General features: G+C 45.7%; 1 protein-coding gene across 3 annotated transcripts in view; it reads right to left on the reverse strand.

Moving 5' to 3' along the window:
• Nucleotides 1-7,598: 7,598 nt before the first annotated feature.
• Nucleotides 7,599-20,068, reverse strand: part of LOC310747836 (acid-sensing ion channel 2) — a 381,589-nt gene continuing 369,119 nt past the window's right edge. For 2 of the 3 annotated variants that reach the window (XM_083583117.1, XM_083583118.1), the window contains 3 exons: nt 17,949-18,028; nt 10,532-10,600; nt 7,599-8,679 (listed from right to left, as the gene is read on the reverse strand). In XM_083583117.1, coding sequence (XP_083439243.1) covers nt 8,578-8,679; nt 10,532-10,600; nt 17,949-18,028 — 251 coding nt within the window. In that variant the 3' untranslated portion in view covers nt 7,599-8,577. Of the gene's footprint in view, nt 8,680-8,796; nt 8,861-10,531; nt 10,601-17,948; nt 18,029-20,068 lie in introns of all 3 variants that reach the window. The other variant, XR_014541020.1, reaches the window with a different exon arrangement.

A 20,068-nucleotide genomic window follows, 5' to 3' on the forward strand; every position in this document is an offset into this window, starting at 1 on the left:
CACATGTCAGGGCTGGGGCAGGTGGGCATGGTCTGGGGGAAAAGAGTCTTGCAGGCCCAGCTGGGACTTGTGCAGGGCCAAATCTGGACCATGAGCTGGAGGCTCCGTTTACTACAACCTACGGCAAAAGGGGCTAAAATGGTGCCCTCCAGATATTGCTGGACTCCACCTTCCACCAACCTCAATGCTCACAGATAGGAATCACAGTCTAAAGGGTGTTATAGTGGTTATACCTGCTTCTTCCCCTGTTGTGCCATCTGCTTACCTGGTGAAGTGACCTACCTAGATGCTCTCTAAGCCTTTGTTTTGAAGGAGATGGACTAAGAAGCTCTTCCTTCTGCTTCCAGAGTTCCCCATATGAGCAAGGAGCCCACACATCACCACCATCCATCTCACTCTGCTCACTTCCAGGTCACATAGTGATCCCACCTTTCCAACCTAAGAGGCTCACCCCACAACGAGAACCCAGGCAAAAGCATTGTGAAGCTGCTGACAAGTATAAAAATAATATGGGGAGGAGAAGCAAATCATCATAATCCAAAACTGTGGATAGCTCAATTGGTAGAGCATATTACTCTTAATCTCAGGGTTGGGGGTTTGAGCCCCACGTTGGGTGAGAGATTCCTACATTGCAGGGGGTTGGATTAGATCAGTGTTTCCCAACCTTGGGTCTCCAGCTGTTTTCAGACTACATTTCCCATCATCCCTAACCACTGGCCTTGATAGCTAGGGATGATGGGAGTTGTAGTCCAAAAACAGCTGGAGACCCAAGGTTGGGAAATACTGGATTAGAATTACAACTCTGTAATTCTATGAAAAAAGCTAAAGCTGTTTGTACAAATGGTTCTGGACCACCAGGGGGAGCTGTAAGCTTTAGATTTGTAGGCCTAAGTCATTTTCTTTCTTTTTAAATTCCAGGTTGGGATTGTTTGGCCTTTCAAACATACCAAGAGCATCACAGGAACACAGGAAGTTGCCTCGTACCAAGTCAGACCATTGGCCTACCTAGCTCATTACTGTCTACATGTATATTCAACCTTTTCACATCCAGGGCTCACTTTTAACCCAAACAGCATATGGGGACCCATTTCTTCATCTTTCACCATATACTTGTAGGGTGTTAGTGCTCCTGTTGTGACCCACCTTCGATTAGGCCATCAGTTGATGACCAGGGGTCTACATACATAGGCTAGCAGCAGCTCTCCGAGGTCTTTCTGGGCCCTACCTGGAGAAGCCCAAGGTACAAAAGGAACCTGCCCATTTTAGCCTCTGACCCCACATGCTGCTAGCTTGTGCCTGCCTCCCCAAAGGGAATGTGGCCCTCAGGTTGAAAAAAGTGCCCCACCATGGCGCTCCATTCTGATCTAAAGGACAGGAATCGAGCCTCTCCGCCTCAAGAGTCTGCCTGCCAGCTCCCAGCATCCAAGAGCTAGTGTGGTGGTTATAGAGTGTCAGACAAACGTGAGGGGAGGCCAGGGTTCAAATCCTGACATGCCCATGAAGCTCACTGGGTGACTTTGGCCCAGTCACAGCCTCTCAGCCTAAGCTGCCTCACAGGGTTGTCGCGAGGAGTAAATGACGAGGGGAGAACCACGTACCTCACCTTGAGCTCGCTGGAGAAAAGGTGGGATATAAATGGAATAAATAAATAAGAATACCTATTTTTCGCTCTATAAGATGCACTTTTTCCCTCCTAAAAAGTAAGGGGAAATGTGTGTGCGTTTTATGGAGCGTTTGCAGGCTGCGCAGCTATCCCAAAAGCCAGAACATCTCCCTCTCGCTGTTCTGGCTTCTGGGATTCAGATTTTTTTTTCTTGTTTTCCTCCTCCAAAAACTATGGTCTTATGGTCTGGTGCGTCTTAACAGAGCGAAAATACGGTAAATATTAGGGAGAAAGGAGGCTTGAGAGACACCCCCCGCCCCAAGTTGGAGAACCTAGGGCAGAAGTGAGGAACTTGTGGTGCACCAGATGTAGCTGGATTCCAACCTCCCTCAGTCTCAGGCAGTGTGGCTCAATGGTCAGTGATGATGGGAGCTGGAGTCCATCACCATTGGGATGGCCACAGGTTATTAGGCATTAGGGCATTAATTTATTTGCTGCCAAGGAGAGGTGAACGGAGTCACCTGTTCTGGCCACCACTTCCCAAAAGGCTTGTCTCAACAGGAAAGCTTTACAAAGAGTTAATTAATCCACCCACTCACCCTAGGCTCTGGAACCAGACCAAGAAACCTCGCAACGCCTACGGCTGGCTTGTAACTTACCTAGAGAGTTACTTTGTCTTCTCTGAAAATGAAATGTCTCCCTGAGACAGAGAAAAATGTCCTTGTAACGTCGAATGATTTGGCACAGAGATGGGTCCTGTTGTTGAAAAGGGGCAGGAGATTAATCCAGCCCCGATGGGTACTTCGTTTGCTTTATGATGTCCCATACATCAGTGTCACAAAGGAGCGAGCCGATTAGCTGGACCTCACAGCTTTCTTGAAGCCTAAAGCCTCTTGAAAGATGCAGCAAGAGGCTGGTGGAGGGAGCGGGGAGGCAAGTGGGAGCCTTAGATCATGCATGGCCATTAGAAATACACCGGGCACAGAAACAGAGAGCCAGAAATACACTGGGCACAGAAACACCACGAAATAGGCAGATTCACACCATACATCCAAAGCACATCCCATGCACATTTAAAGCATGTGACTTCCACCAAAGAATCAGGGGAACTCTAGTTTGATAATTGTTGAGAGCTGTAGCTCTATGAAGGGAAAAGTACAATACCCAGGATTTTTTATTTTTTTTGGGGGGGGGGGAATGCTTTAAATGTGTGGTGTGGCTCTGCCCAAGAAAGTGAGGGTGACTGACTGCCTCAGGCAGCATAATTTGGGTGAGCCGGGCTGCAGACAGATTGACATGAACATAGGGAGGCAGTCCGCAAACCTCTAGATTATACCACAAGTCCATCATCAGGGAGAGGGTCCTATCATTGGGTGGTGGTGTTTGTTGTTTTGGTCTCAGGTACCAAAATGTTTTGGACCAGAAAATAAGACAGGGCAAGCTGTATCCCATGAAAAGTTGCTGATGCCAGGAGACAGGGAGGTTTGAAATAATGGCTTGCTGTGCACTAACTCATCAATAGATCCATGACTGAACTTCTCAGTGCAGAGGAGGGTGACCATTTCCATTCTGAAGTTCAGCTCTTCGCAGTTCCACACCAGTTTGCAAATTATTTGATGTTAAAACCCTCATGAAAATTCATCAGCGCATCAGCGTGAATTTCTCCTAAGGTTGCATATGTTTACATGCAATTCTTCTGAGTTCCACACATTTTTGCAAAACCAATTTGCCCTAATGCAATGCATTTTTGTACGTTATTTCGCAAATGTATACATTTTTTGCACACACCTTATCCAAGCATATGCAAATTCGCACACATTATCCAGCAGGAGAAGCACAGTGCAAATTGTGGGTGAAGCAAGGATTTCAAAGGGTGGCTGTGTTTCGGTTCACATATTGTTTTGGAATGTGCAAATTATTACTATTATTATTCATTAAATTTCTAGGCTGCCCTTCATCCAGGGATCACGAGGCAGTTTACAACATAAAAGCACAAAAATCACAAACAAAGTGATTGCAAAACACACTGGGAGTGTGGGGAATAACACTTGCTTTGACACAATGTCTTCTAACCTCCCCACAAACAAATCCAAATGAATGCTCATTAAATAGCCCACATTGTCTAATCTCTCTGCAGGCAAATCAGGCTGAACGCTCAGTAAACTGGAAGAGCATGAAATCTGATGGTTGCAAATCTGTTAATTAGGAATTGAATACCAGTGATGAAAGTACATGGTCTTGGCCAAGTATACAGTATTGTCCTAGCATAAGGCTCAGCCATGGTCTGGGAGGGCCTCTGTAAACTTCTTGTAATTCACTATCACAAGTAGCTGTAACAGGGGTGAGGGATCTAAGTCTCATCAGCTCTAGCAGGCATGGCCAACAATCAGGGATGATGGGAGCTGGAGTGCAATAACAACTTAGCCACCCCTGATTTAGATGGCACATCACCCCATGAAGACCCTATCTCAAAATCTATGACACATATTCGGCACTGCAATGCAATTAGAGCAGATGCAAACTAAATTTATCGGGCGTGCCAAAAGATAAAGTAATTAATCTCCAAAAGTTCTGCATCTAATAAATCCCTAATTAATTCCTAATATAGAGAAAATGACTTAATTATAATCTTCCCTTTGACCAGGGGTGAGGAACCTTTCTGGCCAGGCAGATCTGCCCCCACTTTTGACAGGTGAGCTGGGTAACCCACCCATCAAAAGCCCTTTATACAGCACCAACCGCCAGTGGATTGTCGGGCACATGGGAACTGCAGTCCAAGAGGCTCTGTAAAGCAGTAACATGCTGAGCATAGAACTGGCGAAGATGCTTTCTGTGGGGATCAGCTGCACAACTGACTTGGCTGGGCATCAACCGATTGGTGAGGATTTCAGCCTTGCTTTTGGAATGGATGGCTATGAGAAAGCTCCCCATGAGGAACTTGGTCTTGTAGCCAATCCACCCACCTGATGCCACATGACAGGTGGGTACGGTTTGGGGAGGCACCCTTTCCTTAGGCCCTCAAGTTGTACTTTTTTGTCAAGTGAAATCAGCAGCTCCCATGCAATTTTGGAATAGGATTAAAGGTGAATGCTGACAGAATGCCTGTTGGTTATAAATGGGGGGGGGGGGATACAGTGGCTAATGAGTATCTGGGATATAGTGTGTATGATCAATTTAACTCGTTTTGTCTAGGTCAGGGAGGGAAGGTTGATGACGTATGCAGTGATGAAAGGAGCACTTTTCTTACGTATTGGAATTCAAATGTACAAGATCATATGCATGTTAGGTGCAATTAAATAATTTTAGGGTTTCTTTTTGTTATGTATTCATTGTTTTAGACATGGCAAAATGATAATAATAAAAAATTGGATGTATAAATATGAATGTCAACAGTAAAGGCAGAGCACGATAAATGCAATAAATAGAATATAAACTAAGGCAGGCACCAGGACACAGGTATATGGGGAACACATCTGCCAAAGGAAGTAAGTCCTGATGCTTTTATTCTGTGAACTGCCTCGAGACCTGCGGGTATAGGGCAGTATATAAATTTAATAATAATAATAATAATTCCAAGTGCAGTTGCATAGCCATGAGGGAAAAGCACTTATATGTGCAGAGGTTCTTTATTATATATTGCTATGTTGCATCTGGGTTTGTTTTTTAAAAGGCGCAAGAAATGGCAATTCATCAAACACTCTTTGGCAAAATCCTACATACCTTCAACAGAGATAAGCAGATGAAGTCCTCTTGGTGGCACCACAGTGTCAATGTTCCACTTTGAATCCACTTGTAAGAGGCCTTTTACAGAAATGACACACCTGCCCTTTGGAACAGCCTCCCCCATGAGAAAGCCATACTACCTTTTCGCCACGTGCTGGAAACATGTTTTGTTCATACAGGCAATGTGCTGACCACAGACCTTACTTGCACACAACACAGCCCATCAGCTGGGATTACATACGTATTCCTGCTTTGCTTTGTGTCTTTATACAGATCTATTGTTTTGATTGTGCTTCATGGTTTTGTGTCGCACACAGCTTTAAAACATAAAGTAGTATTTACATAGTTTTCAAATAAATAAATGGAGGTGGCGGGAGGCATTCTTGGTGAAAGGGTGTTTCAGCTTTGCTGAAGCTGCAGGACACTCTTTAAGGCATGTTGTGTGTAGTTCTTGGGCATGTTTTGCAGAGGTTTAGGGCTTAAGACCTGGAAGCTAACTGTAGCTTGAAAAAAGACCTACTAGATACAGAAATGCTGTCCACTTAGGCTGCACATCCTATTCCCTTGTATAGGGGAGAAAGCCTCATTGAACTCAGTGGGGCTTTTGAGTAGACAGGGATGGAATTGCACTGTTCATTTTCTTACTAGCTCTTTTGCAATTGTTAAATTACCTGCATTAGAGAAGCCTGCTCTTTCCACAGCTGGTTAGACACAATGCACAAACCAAATTCATATATACCTACTTCACAAACCCCTTCTCTTCCACTTTTCCTCTATTCTTCTGGGCATTCTATGAGGAATATGTGTCATCTTTACTAGGAAATTAACTGAAGACAATCTACCCACCTCAGCTGCTTCCTGCTGCAATCCTTCCCCCACAATCCTTAAAAGCTGTTCAGGCCAGAGGTCTCTTTGGAAATAGATCAAATAGCCTTTTATTCCTGGAACTGCTCCCTGATACATTGTGCATCTTCCAATGAGTATTTATGATGTGCCAGCACACCTTGTCCCACAATGGCACATTATCTGTAGACTTTCTAGCTTAAGCAACATGGAAGGCAAGCAGTTTTCATTTTGTCCAGACATTCCCTTCTAAACAACTGACCTAAAAGGAAAAGGGGGAAAAGGGGTTTCCTGCATTATTGTGTTGCTTTCTTACTGAAATTCAAACTTCTAATGGAAGCCAGAAAACGAGCTTTAGTGTGTGTGTGTGTGTGTGTGTGTGTGTGTGTTTTGAACTATTGTTTGGGTTGAAATTGGGTGCTGTCTTTCCATAGCAAATCCTATCATGTTGTGTTTTTTGTTCAAAGAAATCAGATTGGAATGCTCACCAAATACTTCAGAATCAAGAGCTGATGGGACCACAGAGTTAATCAAAGCATCACACATGAGAAGGGATGTTGTGACACTGGATGCCATCAAACTTCAGTAAGGAAAATTACACTGATCAACACACTAAGAAATCACACAGCCAACATGATGCCATTCCCAAACAATGGTTGCTGTGTGGTTTCGCTGGTTGTGTTTGCACATAACACTAAGCCATGGTTTGTTTTAGCCATGGAAGAAATCACATGATTTCAAGAAACCACCAGATGCCACAGCTTGTTGCTATGAACTGTGGTTTATTTTCCAGATGATATTGCCTAGTGCCCCTGTATTCTGGCAAGTATCTGCAATGCAGTGGTTAAACAAACCACGGTTATGCAGAGTTAATGGGTCAGGACAAAAAGTCAAGCTACTGTTAAAACAAGCCATGGTTTGCAAGCTAACAACAAACCATGGCAGTTTGTTGCCAGAAAACAAACCATGGTGAGTTTGCTGGACTGAGTCTGGACATTCCAACAAACCACAACATAGCTAAATGAAACTAAGCAATGTAGCTACGACCTGAGATAGCTCAGTTGGCAGGTAGAGCACAAGACACTTAATCTCAGGTTCATGCCCAACATTGGGCAAAAGATTCCTGCAATTGCAGGAATGACTAGATGACTCTTGTGGTCCCTTCCAACTCTACAGTTCTATGAAGCAGGAACAAAGCAGGCCGCTGTGTCCGAGTGTAGGGCTGCTCACTTGGTCAGCAATGGATTAAACCCAATTAAAATGTTAAGAGCCTGCTGACTAATAGTCTGAACAGAGGACCATGCTTCTCTTTTTGGTGTTAAGAAAAAGAAAGAATGTCTGCAAAGAGCACCCCTCCCCCTTTCTGCAGGTTCCCAGCTCTGGTCAAGCATCCGCCACGGTGCAAATAAACAGATGCAGCACAAACTGGCCCCTTCCACAAGACCACCTTTAATAGAATGAGGAAGCAGGGTAGGTCAGAATGTTGATTGAACACAGTCTCCCCCACGCCCACCCTCAGCCCTGAGACACACATGTTGTATTAACACACCAATCTGAACAAGACGGAAGCTGTGGCTTACGAGTGCCAACGGGGCTGGTGTGTTGTGGGTGCCTGTGTGTAGGGGGGTGGGGTGGGGCGGTCTGCAGCGGTAAGATGAGGGGAGCCATTTTGTAGCTGAGCCTGCTCACCTTGGTGGCCGGTGACCGGGTCCAAATAAAGGATCTCAAGCAGGGCTCCGAGACCCTTTCACAGATTGAGACAAAGACAAAAGGAACAGTGGCTTTTTGAAGGTCAGTCAGGCCTTTGGTTGTTCCTAACTCAGCCTGTGGTGTCATGTAATTGTGAACTCTTGGGCGGGGGGACAGGATGGGACGGGACAGACGGGGAGGGGGGGGGACTTCTGTGCCGTGGCCTCCTCTTTTGTCGTGGAAAAAAAAGTAACAGCTGTTAAGACACAGCTTGTAAAGAAAGAAGAAAGTGGGGGAGATATTGCCATCAAAAAGACTGGCATGCAGGCTTCTTTTGTACAGTCATTGGCAGTTTATGAAATGATGGTTCCTTGGTTGTCGGATTTGTACAGTTCAAAAAAGAAAACCACAAAAAACCGAGGCGCGGCGTCCGCTGGCGAAGACAACCCTGCCCTGCCCCTTCGCACACCCTCCTCCTCCTCCTCCCCTCCCTACGTGGACAGAGGGACGCGACTGAGTCCAAAGCGCCTCTCGCTGGATTTTGGCAAGAAGAGAAAGAGAAGAGTTGGATGCATAGCAAATTCCTCCGTGGTCGTCCACACCCCAACCCACCCTGTGCGGCGAACCTGAGCAAGATTCCCTGGCTTCCGGGGGTGGGGGGCAGAGGGGGGGATAAGAGTTTATGCCATCTGGATATCCACGGTGCCGAGGGGCTGCTGTCAGCACGCAATCTCGTCCAGCGTGCCCAGGGTCGTCTGCAGGGGGACCGTCACAGTGTGGCTGATGGGATCGGAGTGGTTTGGCAAGGGCTCACATGTGCTCTGGGGAAGGAGAGAAAGAGAAAGAGAAAGAGAGAGAGAAAGAAAGGAAGGAAACGTGGTGTGCAGCGTAGGAGCTAAAGAGACAGTAAGCAGAGAAGGGCCTTGTTCAAATCTCACCTCAGTCATGAACTCACTAGGTGGCCTTAGGCAACCAATTCTTCCTTCAGTCTCAGCTCTCCATCTGCAATACGGGGATAACACATTGGCCTACCTTCCAGGGACATTGTAAGGACTGCTGAGACAATGCATGGGGAGTGCTTGGACCCGACTGAGAAGTGATATACAAATGCTAGGTTTTAATTTAATATCTGCCCTAGGGGCTGGGAGGATCCAATTCCTCATACTATTAAGGCGCCTAGAACTGAAACAGATTAGGAAAAGAAACTTGGAGTGGAGGGAGCTTATGTAAGATTAGCTTCCACTTTTGATGAAACAGCTGCACTTGTGATTTTCAAACACTGAATCCAGAGATTCCAAAGCAGCACTGTGGCTTTCAGCAAGGCAGTCTAAACCCCCAAAAACAAATCTAGCAGAAATGGTCATGGCAAGCATGTGTGTGTGTGTCGTGTGTGTGTGTTGTATATGTATATATGTGTTTGTTTGCGTCTGCAACAAATATCATACTATTAGTGTCAAAATGTACATTAATATTGGACATGAGCCATAAACATGCTTAAAGCCTGTTCATTCCACTAGAAGTGAGTTAAGCACTTATTTCAATTTATCCATTGAAATAAACAGAACCTCAAAGTAATCAGCTTGTGAGTATTGATGTTTGCACCTTGAAACCATCACGCTTTGAAATCTGAAACAATCGGTTTTGAAATGTGCATTTTGTGTGGGCGTGTGTGTGGTGTCAAATTTGGAAAAGCAAATGTCTTTGGGGGTTTAAACAGCTGCAATCTGAAAATACGCAAGTAAGTCTTACTGAACTCAGATATATCTCACACTGGGTAAACATGTTCAGTATTCTGCTTTAAACCTGACAGCTCAAATGGAATTACTGGTAAAATTTTAAATCTGAGGGAGCGGAGAATCTGTAAAAATACAGAACACAATCCATCCAAGTTTAAGTGTTGTGCAATACAAGCCAAAGAATGTTTATTCCAGGGTTAAGTTCCACTTTGTTCAGTGGGTCTTATTGTCAGCTAATATGTACAGGATTGCAGATTTAAAGACCCACTGATTTCAGTGGGATGGATTTAAGAACATGGTTCACACTCCATAGAAATATGTGCTTAACTCTGGCTGGATCATGTCTGTGATTTATTTATTTACCATATTGGGACCTGCCTTGAGGTAGAAGGTGATATAAAATCCATACACACAAACACACAGACACATGTATTTAGCTATCATCTGCGTTTTAAAAAATGTCAACAAACCAAGATTATTTTGAATTGTGGGAAGGGGCTAAATAACAACAATCTAAATAAATCATGCACACAGGGCTCTGATGCAAACAGTTCCATCCTCCAGTGTATTCCATAAAAGGTCTAATCTATCTTTTATTTCTGTGGCTAACAACTATTTTGCTCTTGACACAGCATGATGGATGTGTCTTTTTGCTTGTTTAGTTTAAGCTCACAAGGACCTGAAATACCCCAAAGTTTTCGCTCTTCTTTACTTTTCTTGAAAGCCGACAAACTTTCAAAACCCCATCAGGACCAATGAGTCCGTGTCAGGTAAACTCCAACCTAAAATGCCTCACATTGCAGAAATGAATCACAGCTTCAATTCTTACCCACCCACGGAAAGTGAGCATTGCAGGGTAATGAACCCGTCTGGTTTGCGAGAGCTTTTAGTATGCCCTACACCTGCTTTAGGCCCAGGGAATCCCATGCTTACTTACCACATTCTCATCATGGCTTCCTTCCTCCTCTTCCTGGCCAAGAAGATCTAACAACTTCTCCTTGATCAGCTAAAAGAAATGGGAGAAAGGGGGAGGCTCTTAGTCCCAACAGAACCTTGGCACAGCCCACCCATCCGCAGATGCAGGGAAACTGGTCCTGTTTGCTTTATATGAGACTAATGATTTATTCTGCTTCTGCTAGTCCATGAAGATAGTTCATATCATATTGCGGATATGGAACTGAGGCTCAAAAAATAGTTGCTCACTTATGGCCACCCAATAAACCTATCAAGGAGGTAATTGTCAAAAAGACCCCTGTGCTACATATATACTTCTAGCCTATATCTCCTTTTACTTTATTTTTTTTAGATGGTTCTCTTTCTCCCCGCCCCCCTCTCCTGGTGCTGAAATTTTGCTGATTTGCTACGGCTTCCAAGACCCCAGCACATGTGCTGGAACGAGCAAGCTTGCCCCCTTTTCTTTGCCTTCTCAGGAGCACGTGTGCCAGGTCAGAGGACCACTGATAAAGGCTCGGCGGCATTTTTACAAGTGGCCACTATGGATGGGAGATGGAATAACTTTTGCTGAATCAAGCGGTGGGTCACATTATCCCCCTTGGTCAATGCTGTCAGCACTGTAAAACTTGCAGCACCTCTGAGAGGAGCAGCTCTGGCACCAGAAGCCAATTTTCAAAAGTGAGGTATGGAGTGAAACCACAGGAATCTGATCTACACTTTAGAAATTGTACACACGGGAGAGGAAGGAAGGTGCAGGGTCACCACGGTAAGGAGAAGGTTGGTTTTCCCTTCCAACCTTGTTGCCACAGACCTTTTAATTAAAAAGTGGGTGCCATCCTTTTGCTTAATTTTATGTAGAATCCAGATTGCCAGCCCATTTCATTCCAGCTTCTCCCATATTGTCCTTGTGTCTGTTTCTAGACCTCATTTGGGGAACTGTATTTTTTTGTTAAAAAAAACCAATTGCAGTGCCAACCTTCTCAGGAGGGACTGGCAAAATGTCATTGAGGCTTCTCAGGCTGTCTGTCCCTTTAATTCCCCCCTTTATATGTTAAAGCTGCTTCTGCCCCTTTAGTTAGCGGCTTTCTGTTTACTCACATGGTTGACATTCCCCACTTCAATGGCTGGTTCTTGTTCCTTTTTTGTGGGGAGAGGGGCAGAAGGGCAATAATGGCAGGTTTCTTCTTAACAGCCAGAGCAATTTCACTTTTATTTCTCCCCTTGTTTTATAATTGCAATTGCACCAAAATAATAATAATAATAATAATAATAATAATAATAATAATAATAATAATAAATAGCTGCAAATAAGAAAGCAGAAAGGAGATCCCCTCACTTGAAAGGGGACAGGAATCAGCTATTCAAAGTTGATTCAGGAATTCAGTCATATGAGTGAACAGGAGAAGTTTAATTAAAGGGGCAGTAGCAGAGAGGAAGAAGCCGTTTTAAAAGAAAGGGGCAAGGAGGGAGCTACTAATAAAAGAGACTGTTGCAGGATTTTTATAAGGAATACAGGGCTGTTTTAACTGTTTCAATTACAGTGGTGCCCCGCAAGACGAATGCCTCGCTGTCAGGGAATCAGGAGCAGGAGCACTGGGGAGAGAGGATTGGGAGAGCGAAGGGGAAGAATCCGAGGGCAGCGTAGGGGAGTATGACAGTGGCCCGAGAGATTCCATGAGCTTCTCCAGCGAATCAGAAGATTCCCAGAAGGGGGCGCCGATGGTCAGGGCAAGGGGGGTCCCAGGGGGGACGCACCAGAAACAAGGAGCCAGAGGGGAACCCCAAAGCAGCAGTGGAGGATCGGGACCAGTTTCCCCACCAGAGCGTAGTGGGGGGGAAGAGTCACATGTGTCAGGGGCAGTGTCTCCTCCAGAGAGGGAGTCAGGGCTGACCACGCCTCCAACGGAGGGGAGGTCAGTTGCAGCTAGCCCCCCCCCCGAAGGGGGAAGCAGTGACAGCAGCAGTGGAACGGTCAGGAGGAAAGCTGCTGGCTGGGCGCGCGCGCCAAGTTCAAATGTGCAGGCGCGCGGAACAGCAGGAGACCCGGATGGGGAACCAGCTCCTAAAGCCCGCCGGAGGGAGGGAGAAGGCTCAGGGGAATTAGCGGGAGAAGAGGCTAGAAAGGGCGGAACCCCGGCGGGCAGGCGGACAAATGGAGGAAGGAGCAGCGGAGAAGGTGGAGCAAGGCTAGAATCTTAAATTGGTGTCAAGGGGGAGGAGACTCAGACGGAGCACCAGTGGTCTGACACTTGAGACGTGGAGCTGCGCGCTGCGGCTCTGGAAGTGAATCTGAACTTCAATAAAGACTTTTATACTTAACAACGAAGCAGCGTTGGTCCTTTGTGAGCTGGGACCTAGGGTAGCTCTGACACTCGCTAAACGAAAAACCCGCAAGACGAAAGGGTTTTCCGGTTTTTTAGCGGCTTCGCAAGACGAATTTCCCTATGGGCTTCCTGCGCAAGACGAAAGCCCATAGGGAAATCTCCGGGGACAGCGGGGAAGCGCAGCGCGCCTTCTCCTCTGTTCCCGGACCTGTCCTGAAGACTTGCAGTGGGAGGAAGGTTTTCCTCCCCACCACCAACATTCAGAAGGCTGTTCTGAAGGCTGGCGGTGGGAAGAAAAGCCCTTCTCCCCCGCCAGCCTTCAGAAGAGTTCTCGCAGGGCTGCCTAGGCTGCAGATAGCAGCCTGCTACCCCTATACACAGCTTCGAGAGCCCTGCGGGGAAGTCCTGCAGGGCTCCCCAAGCTGCGAATGTCTGCCCCGCGCGAGGGGCGCTCTGAAGCAGAGCGCCCCTCGCGCGGGGCAGCAGGCTGCTATCCGCAGCTTGGGGAGCCCTGCGGGGAACTCCTGCAGGGTTCCCCAAGCTGCAGATGTCTGCCCCGCGCGAGGGGCGCTCTGCTTCAGAGCGCCCCTCGCGCCGGCCAGCAGGCTGCTATCCGCAGCCTAGGCAGCCCTGCGGGAACTCTTCTGAAGGCTGGCGGCGGGAGAAGGGCTTTTCTTCCCACCGCCAGCCTTCAGAAGGCTGTTCTGAAGGCTGGCGGTGGGGAGAAAAGTCCTTCTCCCCCCACCAGCCTTCAGAAGAGGTCCGGGGACAGACTGTCCCCGGACCTGGTCTGAAGGCGGTCTCCATAGGAACGCATTAATTGATTTTCAATGCATTCCTATGGGAAACCGTGCTTCGCAAGACGAAAAACTCTCAAGAAGAAAAAACTTGCGGAACGAATTAATTTCGTCTTGCGAGGCACCACTGTACGCTTCCAGCTGAAAGGTCCCTACTGTGAAAGCAACCCTTTCCTCAGTTGCTAACAACTCTGAGTAAATGCCTTTCTCATTTCCCCATCAACATCAGGACTAGACACTTGCCCCATTTTTTTTTTTTTACAGAAGATAGGTTATCAGACAGCAGTGGAAGGCACCACGCAATGTGCAGAAGGACCATAATCCACGTTCCGTGGCATGACAATGGCTGCCCAGACCTGACTGCCTGGGGAACTGGGAAGCGAGTGTTGCAGGAGCTGAAAGGTGGCGTGCATGGTGGTTGCAGGGCTCATATTTGGCCTGTTTTAAAGGTAAAGGGTAAAGGGACCCCTAACCATTAGGTCCAGTCGTGGCCGACTCTGGGGTTGTGGTGCTCATCTCGCTTTATTGGCTGAGGGAGGCGGCATACACCTTCCGGGTCATGTGGCCAGCATGACTAAGCTGCTTCTGGCGAACCGGAGCAGCGCACGGAAACACCGTTTACCTTCCCGCCGGAGTGGTACCTATTTATCTACTTGCACTTTGACATGCTTTCGAACTGCTAGGTTGGCAGGAGCTGGGACCGAGCAACGGGAGTTCACCCCGTCACGGGGATTTGAACAGCCGACCTTCTGATTGGCAAGTCCTAGGCTCTGTGGTTTAACCCACAGCACCACCCGCGTCCCTTTGGCCTGTTTTACTTTAGGTTTTAACACTCGCTCGACCCGAAAGGAATCCCAAAACGTAACCACGCAGTTTTACACAAATAGATGGAAAACCTTCAAAGTCTGTGAGGGTCCCTGGGAAAGAGAAGGCAAAGGATGACTGCTGCTGGTGTGCATGTGTGAGAGAAGATTCCATGAAGCATGCCTGCTTCTGCCTTCAGCATCTGTGAAAGCTGCTCCATTAGGGAAACTGGGGCACTACCCCACCAGTCTCAGTCTGCCCAAAAAATCACGGAACTGTGCAATTGGAAGGGACCCCAAGGATCCACCCAGTCCAGCCCCCTGCAAGGCAGGAATCACAGCTGAAGAATCCCTGTCAGATTACCATCCAATGGACTATATGGAATTGGCGGAAATGACTGGCAGAATCCGAGACCTGGGAGAAGAGTTGGTGGAAGAAGACTGGAAGAAATTTAAAGACTATCTGCAGAAACACTGTAAAATTAACGAATGTTAAAATGATGTTGGATTGAAAATAAGTGGCATTAGCAACAAAGTTAACAAGAGTATGCAAAATTGAACTGAAACTGGATGAAAATATAGAGTTATAATATGTTAAGATATAGAGTTAAGATAAACGAAAGAGGGTAAGGATTTGCAGATTTGATTATTTAAATGGGGATACAAAAAGGGGAGGTGTGAGGAGGCCAAGGAAATAAGATAATGAGTTAGGGTTACAAAAATGGATTTGTTTTTATTCTTCTTTTTCTTATTTTATGTATTTTTCTATTTCTTTTATTGTATTTCTTTCTTTTTATATGATCTTTTAAATTTATGTTTTTGTAAAACTCCAATAAATATCTTAAAAAAAAAAAAACAGATTGCCATCCAAATGCTATTAAAAAACCTCCAATGAAGCAGGGGCAGACCCCTCTTGTCTGCCTACTTATTTACATCCAGTCCAGGTGCTGGCCCTGGCTGTCAGCATTTTCCTCCTCCTCCTTAGTCTCCCTGTTGCCCTTATAGAACTCAGCAGGGAGGGTGATGGGGACAAAACTAGAATTTGTTGGCCCTGCCTGGCTCCTCCTACTGCTGGCTGACCCTACCAGTCCCAGTGAACACCAGCCGCCGCTGTTCGCGGTCCACCCCTCGGAAAAAGCTGCTTTAAGAGAGAGGCCTGCTTCTTCCAGAGCACCTAGCCGCATGTGCCAAACTCATGAGCTGGCATCCAGCTGAGCTGAACAAGGCCCCTGGCTAAGTGGCTCTGACAGAACTAGCACACAGCAAAGGTAGCTGGGCAGAGCGTATTTTAAGACAGGGGCCTCACAGGTGATCCTATGCCCAAATTTATCCACATGCAGCTCCCTGTATTTGGAGTTGTGTCACAGCAGGGTAGGCCTTATTTAATTTCAGTTTGTACTATTAAATTCTAATAGGTTGTTGGATATTCCTTTATTTGATAGAAGTTGTGTATTTTAAAGTTATATTTTTATCACGACATTTTTTTTTGTATTGGATCAGATTATTATAAGGTGTGTGTTCTTTGCTGTTTCTTCAGCTTGTAAATGCCTTGCGTATAGTAATATAGAAAAGCAGTATACAAATTAAAAGTACTCTTATTGTGCTCACTTTCTCCACTCCCCCCCAATTTTTTTAAAAATATATAAAACAAAGATAAAAGAACTACAATCATACCTTGGATCCCAAACACCTTGCAAGTCAAATGTTTTGGCTCCCGAACGCCGCAAAGCCAGAAGTGATTGTTCCGGTTTGCGAAAGTTCTTTGGAACCCAAACATCCAACGGGGCTTCTGCGGCTTCCGATTGGCTGCAGGAGCTTCCTGCAGCCAATCGGAAGCCACAATTTGGTTTTTGAATGTTTTGGGAGTCGAACGGACTTCTGGAATGGATTCTGTTCAACTTCTGAGGTACCACTGTACGCACAATCAGAGAATCATCTCCAAACAGTCCACAGAGCTTTGTCAAAGCGTATATGCTAAAATCATCACAGTCTTAACAAACACCAGATGATACATAATAACCTCCATTGCTTGGACAATTGTCCACAACTAAAAAGGTATTATGCCCACTTTCTATCTCGATTAATTGAGTGCCCACCTCTGCAATGTGCAGGAATGGTGGCCTGCAGATGACCAAGCAGAGTGAACCAGGAGCAAGGAAGGCGCTCCCATCTTTCACTCTGATCAAGAGTTCCCTGGCCACTCCAGCTTGAGCTGCCGAGGCAGGAAAAAGAAGGGATAGAGAATTGAGCAAGCAGGAATGAACAATGGATAATGGGGAGCCTCTCCTGTTGCTGCCACTTAAAAAAGGGCGGACAGAGCCAGGCCTAAGGGACTGCCTCCCCCTCCCCTTTACATCTCTCTTGTGTCTTGGTTTCCTTTAGGGCCATGCTAGACATCATGTTTAAATGCATCTTTACATTCAGCTTTCTCTTTAAAAAAATGCAAACAGAAATTGCTGGGTTATTAGCCAAATAATTACTGGGATTACAGCAAGTGGGAAGGGAGTCTATATCCCTCTTCTCTCCTGTTGTGATCCAAAGGAAAATTGTTCACTGAAGCTGCTATTTTCATTGGCCAAAAATCCCCCCACTGGTGGCAGCTGTGCTTTCTTCTTATCTTTGCTATAAGACTGGGATGGGAGTGGAGGTGTGAGTTCCTCCCAATGCAAATAGCAGCTTTGAAGAAGCATTTTCCATTAGGGCTGTGGTAGGGAAAGAAATGGTTAAATCTCCCCACCACGCCTACTGCAGTCCTGATAATTATCACACCCCCGCATATGGAGGCTCATATTTGCATTTAATAAAACATGCAAATATGCATAATGCAAGTAAGCATTTAAACAGCACATCTACGTTGGTCATACAATTTTTTAAAAATGTAAATCTGACATTTGAGGGAGCCTAATTTAAGTTTGGGGGCTATTATTCTGCAGCCCAGATTTATTACTGAGGGTTCTTGTTGCACACAATTTGGTCTTGATAGCACACAAGACCCAGGCTTTACACTTCTCTAACTTGGTTCACCATTTCTGAGTTTATAGCAGAAACTTGAATGTGGGTTTGGATTTTGGGCTTCAAGTTCTCAAAATTCATTGCAATCAGGAAATCCCAAGAAATGCAGATAGCAGAATTTCAAATGTATTTTGTCTTCGAAGGAGAAGGCTGGGGAATTCAGGGAATGGATTTTGTAGAGAAAGCTGGGTGGGAATCAAAGGCCAGGAGAGGCAGAGAGAATGAAACGGGGCGCTTCATACCACAACATTTTGTTGTAGGCCCCAGTCATTTATTACGTTTACATGCTGTTCTCTCTTTTTTTAGCCAGAAAAAACCTCAAGGCAGCTTCAAAAGGAAATACAAGGGAGCCAAAGGAAGCTTAAGTATCTAGGCACTTGATGGGGTCAGAGAGGAGGGGCTGGATGGCACCTGGATGCTAGGATTACATATGTCACCACAACAGAGGGAGGGCCACAACTTACCTCATAGATGTAGTCAAATATTTCCAGAATGGTGAGGATACTAGCACCAATAAAAAGACCCATCTGACCTCCAATATCACCTGGAGAAGGGAAAGGAAACCGAAACAGACGTTTTATCCACACACTATTTATGGGGGTGTAGAGAACAACAACCTATTGCGGATCTGTGCTCACCAGCTTTTGGGGCAAAACATGCTACCCTCCTTCAAGCAGTCCAGTTCAGGAGCAACTGGCTTCCCTGGTTTCCAGCAAAAGCTTTGCAGAATACGGATTGGCTGGGCTTTGCCACTATTACAAAACCAGGCTGTGCAGGCACCAAAGAATGTTCAAAGCAGTTCCCCACAAAATCCTGGGAACTGTAGTTTCCCCCTCACAGAGCTATGATTCCCAGGATCCTTTTTTTTAAAAAAAATGCATTTAATGTAATTCCTTTTTGGAGGAAGGCAGTTGTGTGCATTGAAAATGTTTTAAAGGTCTTGTGTGGCGTTGTCTCAGTGAGCTACTGGGAACTGAGTGCATTTGGGCCTCAGAGTCCTCTTTAGGCACCAAACAGAAGGGCATTTGCAATATCAGCTCCTGTGGTTTGCAGGCAGTAGCCTCTGAATTGGTCAACACTAGCATCACTCCTGACATCTTGGGCTCCTGGCTGTTTGTGATCAGCAGAGCAATACAATTTGCCTATTATAGTTCAAAGACCCTCCCTCTCTCTCCCTTTCTTTTACAGTGAAGTAAACTTATTTCAAGAAAACTGGCAATTAAATGCTCCCCATTGCCAGCACTGTGGAAACATAAACTGATGATGGAACAATTAGGAGAGGTTATTCAAGGAGGAATTAGTAGGCCATTGATGGCTAACCTCCATTCACACTCATCAGGAAGTAATAAAATGGGTTCCACCTGCACACAGGAAGTATCTAATTAAAAGCACAGCAGCACTTTAAAAAGTCTCAGTAGCACTTCACCTGTCCACACTAAAAGGGGAAATTCTACAATTGTGCTTTATTTTAACACACACACACACACACCCCAAATCCCACCACTAACACTCTGGTCTTGGGGGTGTGGGAAATCTGAGGACCACACAGAAAACACCAGAATGCAGCAGAATGTCAGGGGTATCTGTATCCTCCATGAAAAGTGAGTGAGTAAAGAATGTCCACTCTGTGTGTGTTTGGTGGGTGGGTGGGAAGTCCGGGCGCAGAAGCTATGTTTGTGGTTGAGGTGCTCAGTTTTGATAGTAGTGGCTAGCATAGTGAGATGGTGGCGTTTACCTGATCCCCCAGCAGATGAGTCACTGCTGCTACTGAGAGTTGGCGGGGAGGTCAGCAAAGGGCAAGTGCACTGGTGCAATCAGGTCAGCACTGCCACTGCACTGTCCACCACTGACCCTAAGCCAGCAGGCTGCACCTGTCCTCTCGGATAAAATTACAGATTTGGCAAGGGTGATGCGGACTGTCCCTTCTGCAAGCTAAAGCACCCCTACCCGTCAGCTCAGTTCTGATGGCTGAGCTGCTTGGAGAAGAGTTATCAACTTCTCCCAAAACCTACCCTCTGCCTGGAGAAGCATATTGTTTCCTTTCATACTGTCAGTAAACATGTTAAGCATCCGTGATATGTCTTCTTCCTCTCACAGCTTTCTGATGCTAATTTAAATGCAACTTAAAATGGCATTGGCCATTTCAGCTGTAGCACCAGACTGCTGATTGATAAATACCTCTTACTGAATTCAACAGAGTTTATTTCCAGGAAATCATATATGTACAGATTTATAGCTTTAATTCTGATGCTTTCTGCTATCTGCCCATCCTCTCTGATTCCTTGGTTCTTGGGAACTTTTAGCCTATACCTCAGAGTATTTGCAATCTCCCACAGTTGTTGCTATTGTTATTAATGATCATTGATTACAATAATTATATTTCTTATATCCCATCCTTCTTCATAGAGATACTAGGGTGGAAAACAATGTTTATAAAATACAGCATAAAAAAATTAAAGCCACAATTTACAGTAGCAACAGAATATGACAATCTATATGACAGCTGATCCTTGAATGAATATAAGGTGAGAGGCCATTGGAGCAGAACTGGGAAGGTAGTGCCATAAATCTGGTACCATTACCA

This window comes from Podarcis filfolensis, assembly GCF_964270895.1.
Source record: "Podarcis filfolensis genome assembly, chromosome: 13".
NCBI classification, from domain to species: Eukaryota; Metazoa; Chordata; class Lepidosauria; order Squamata; family Lacertidae; genus Podarcis; species Podarcis filfolensis.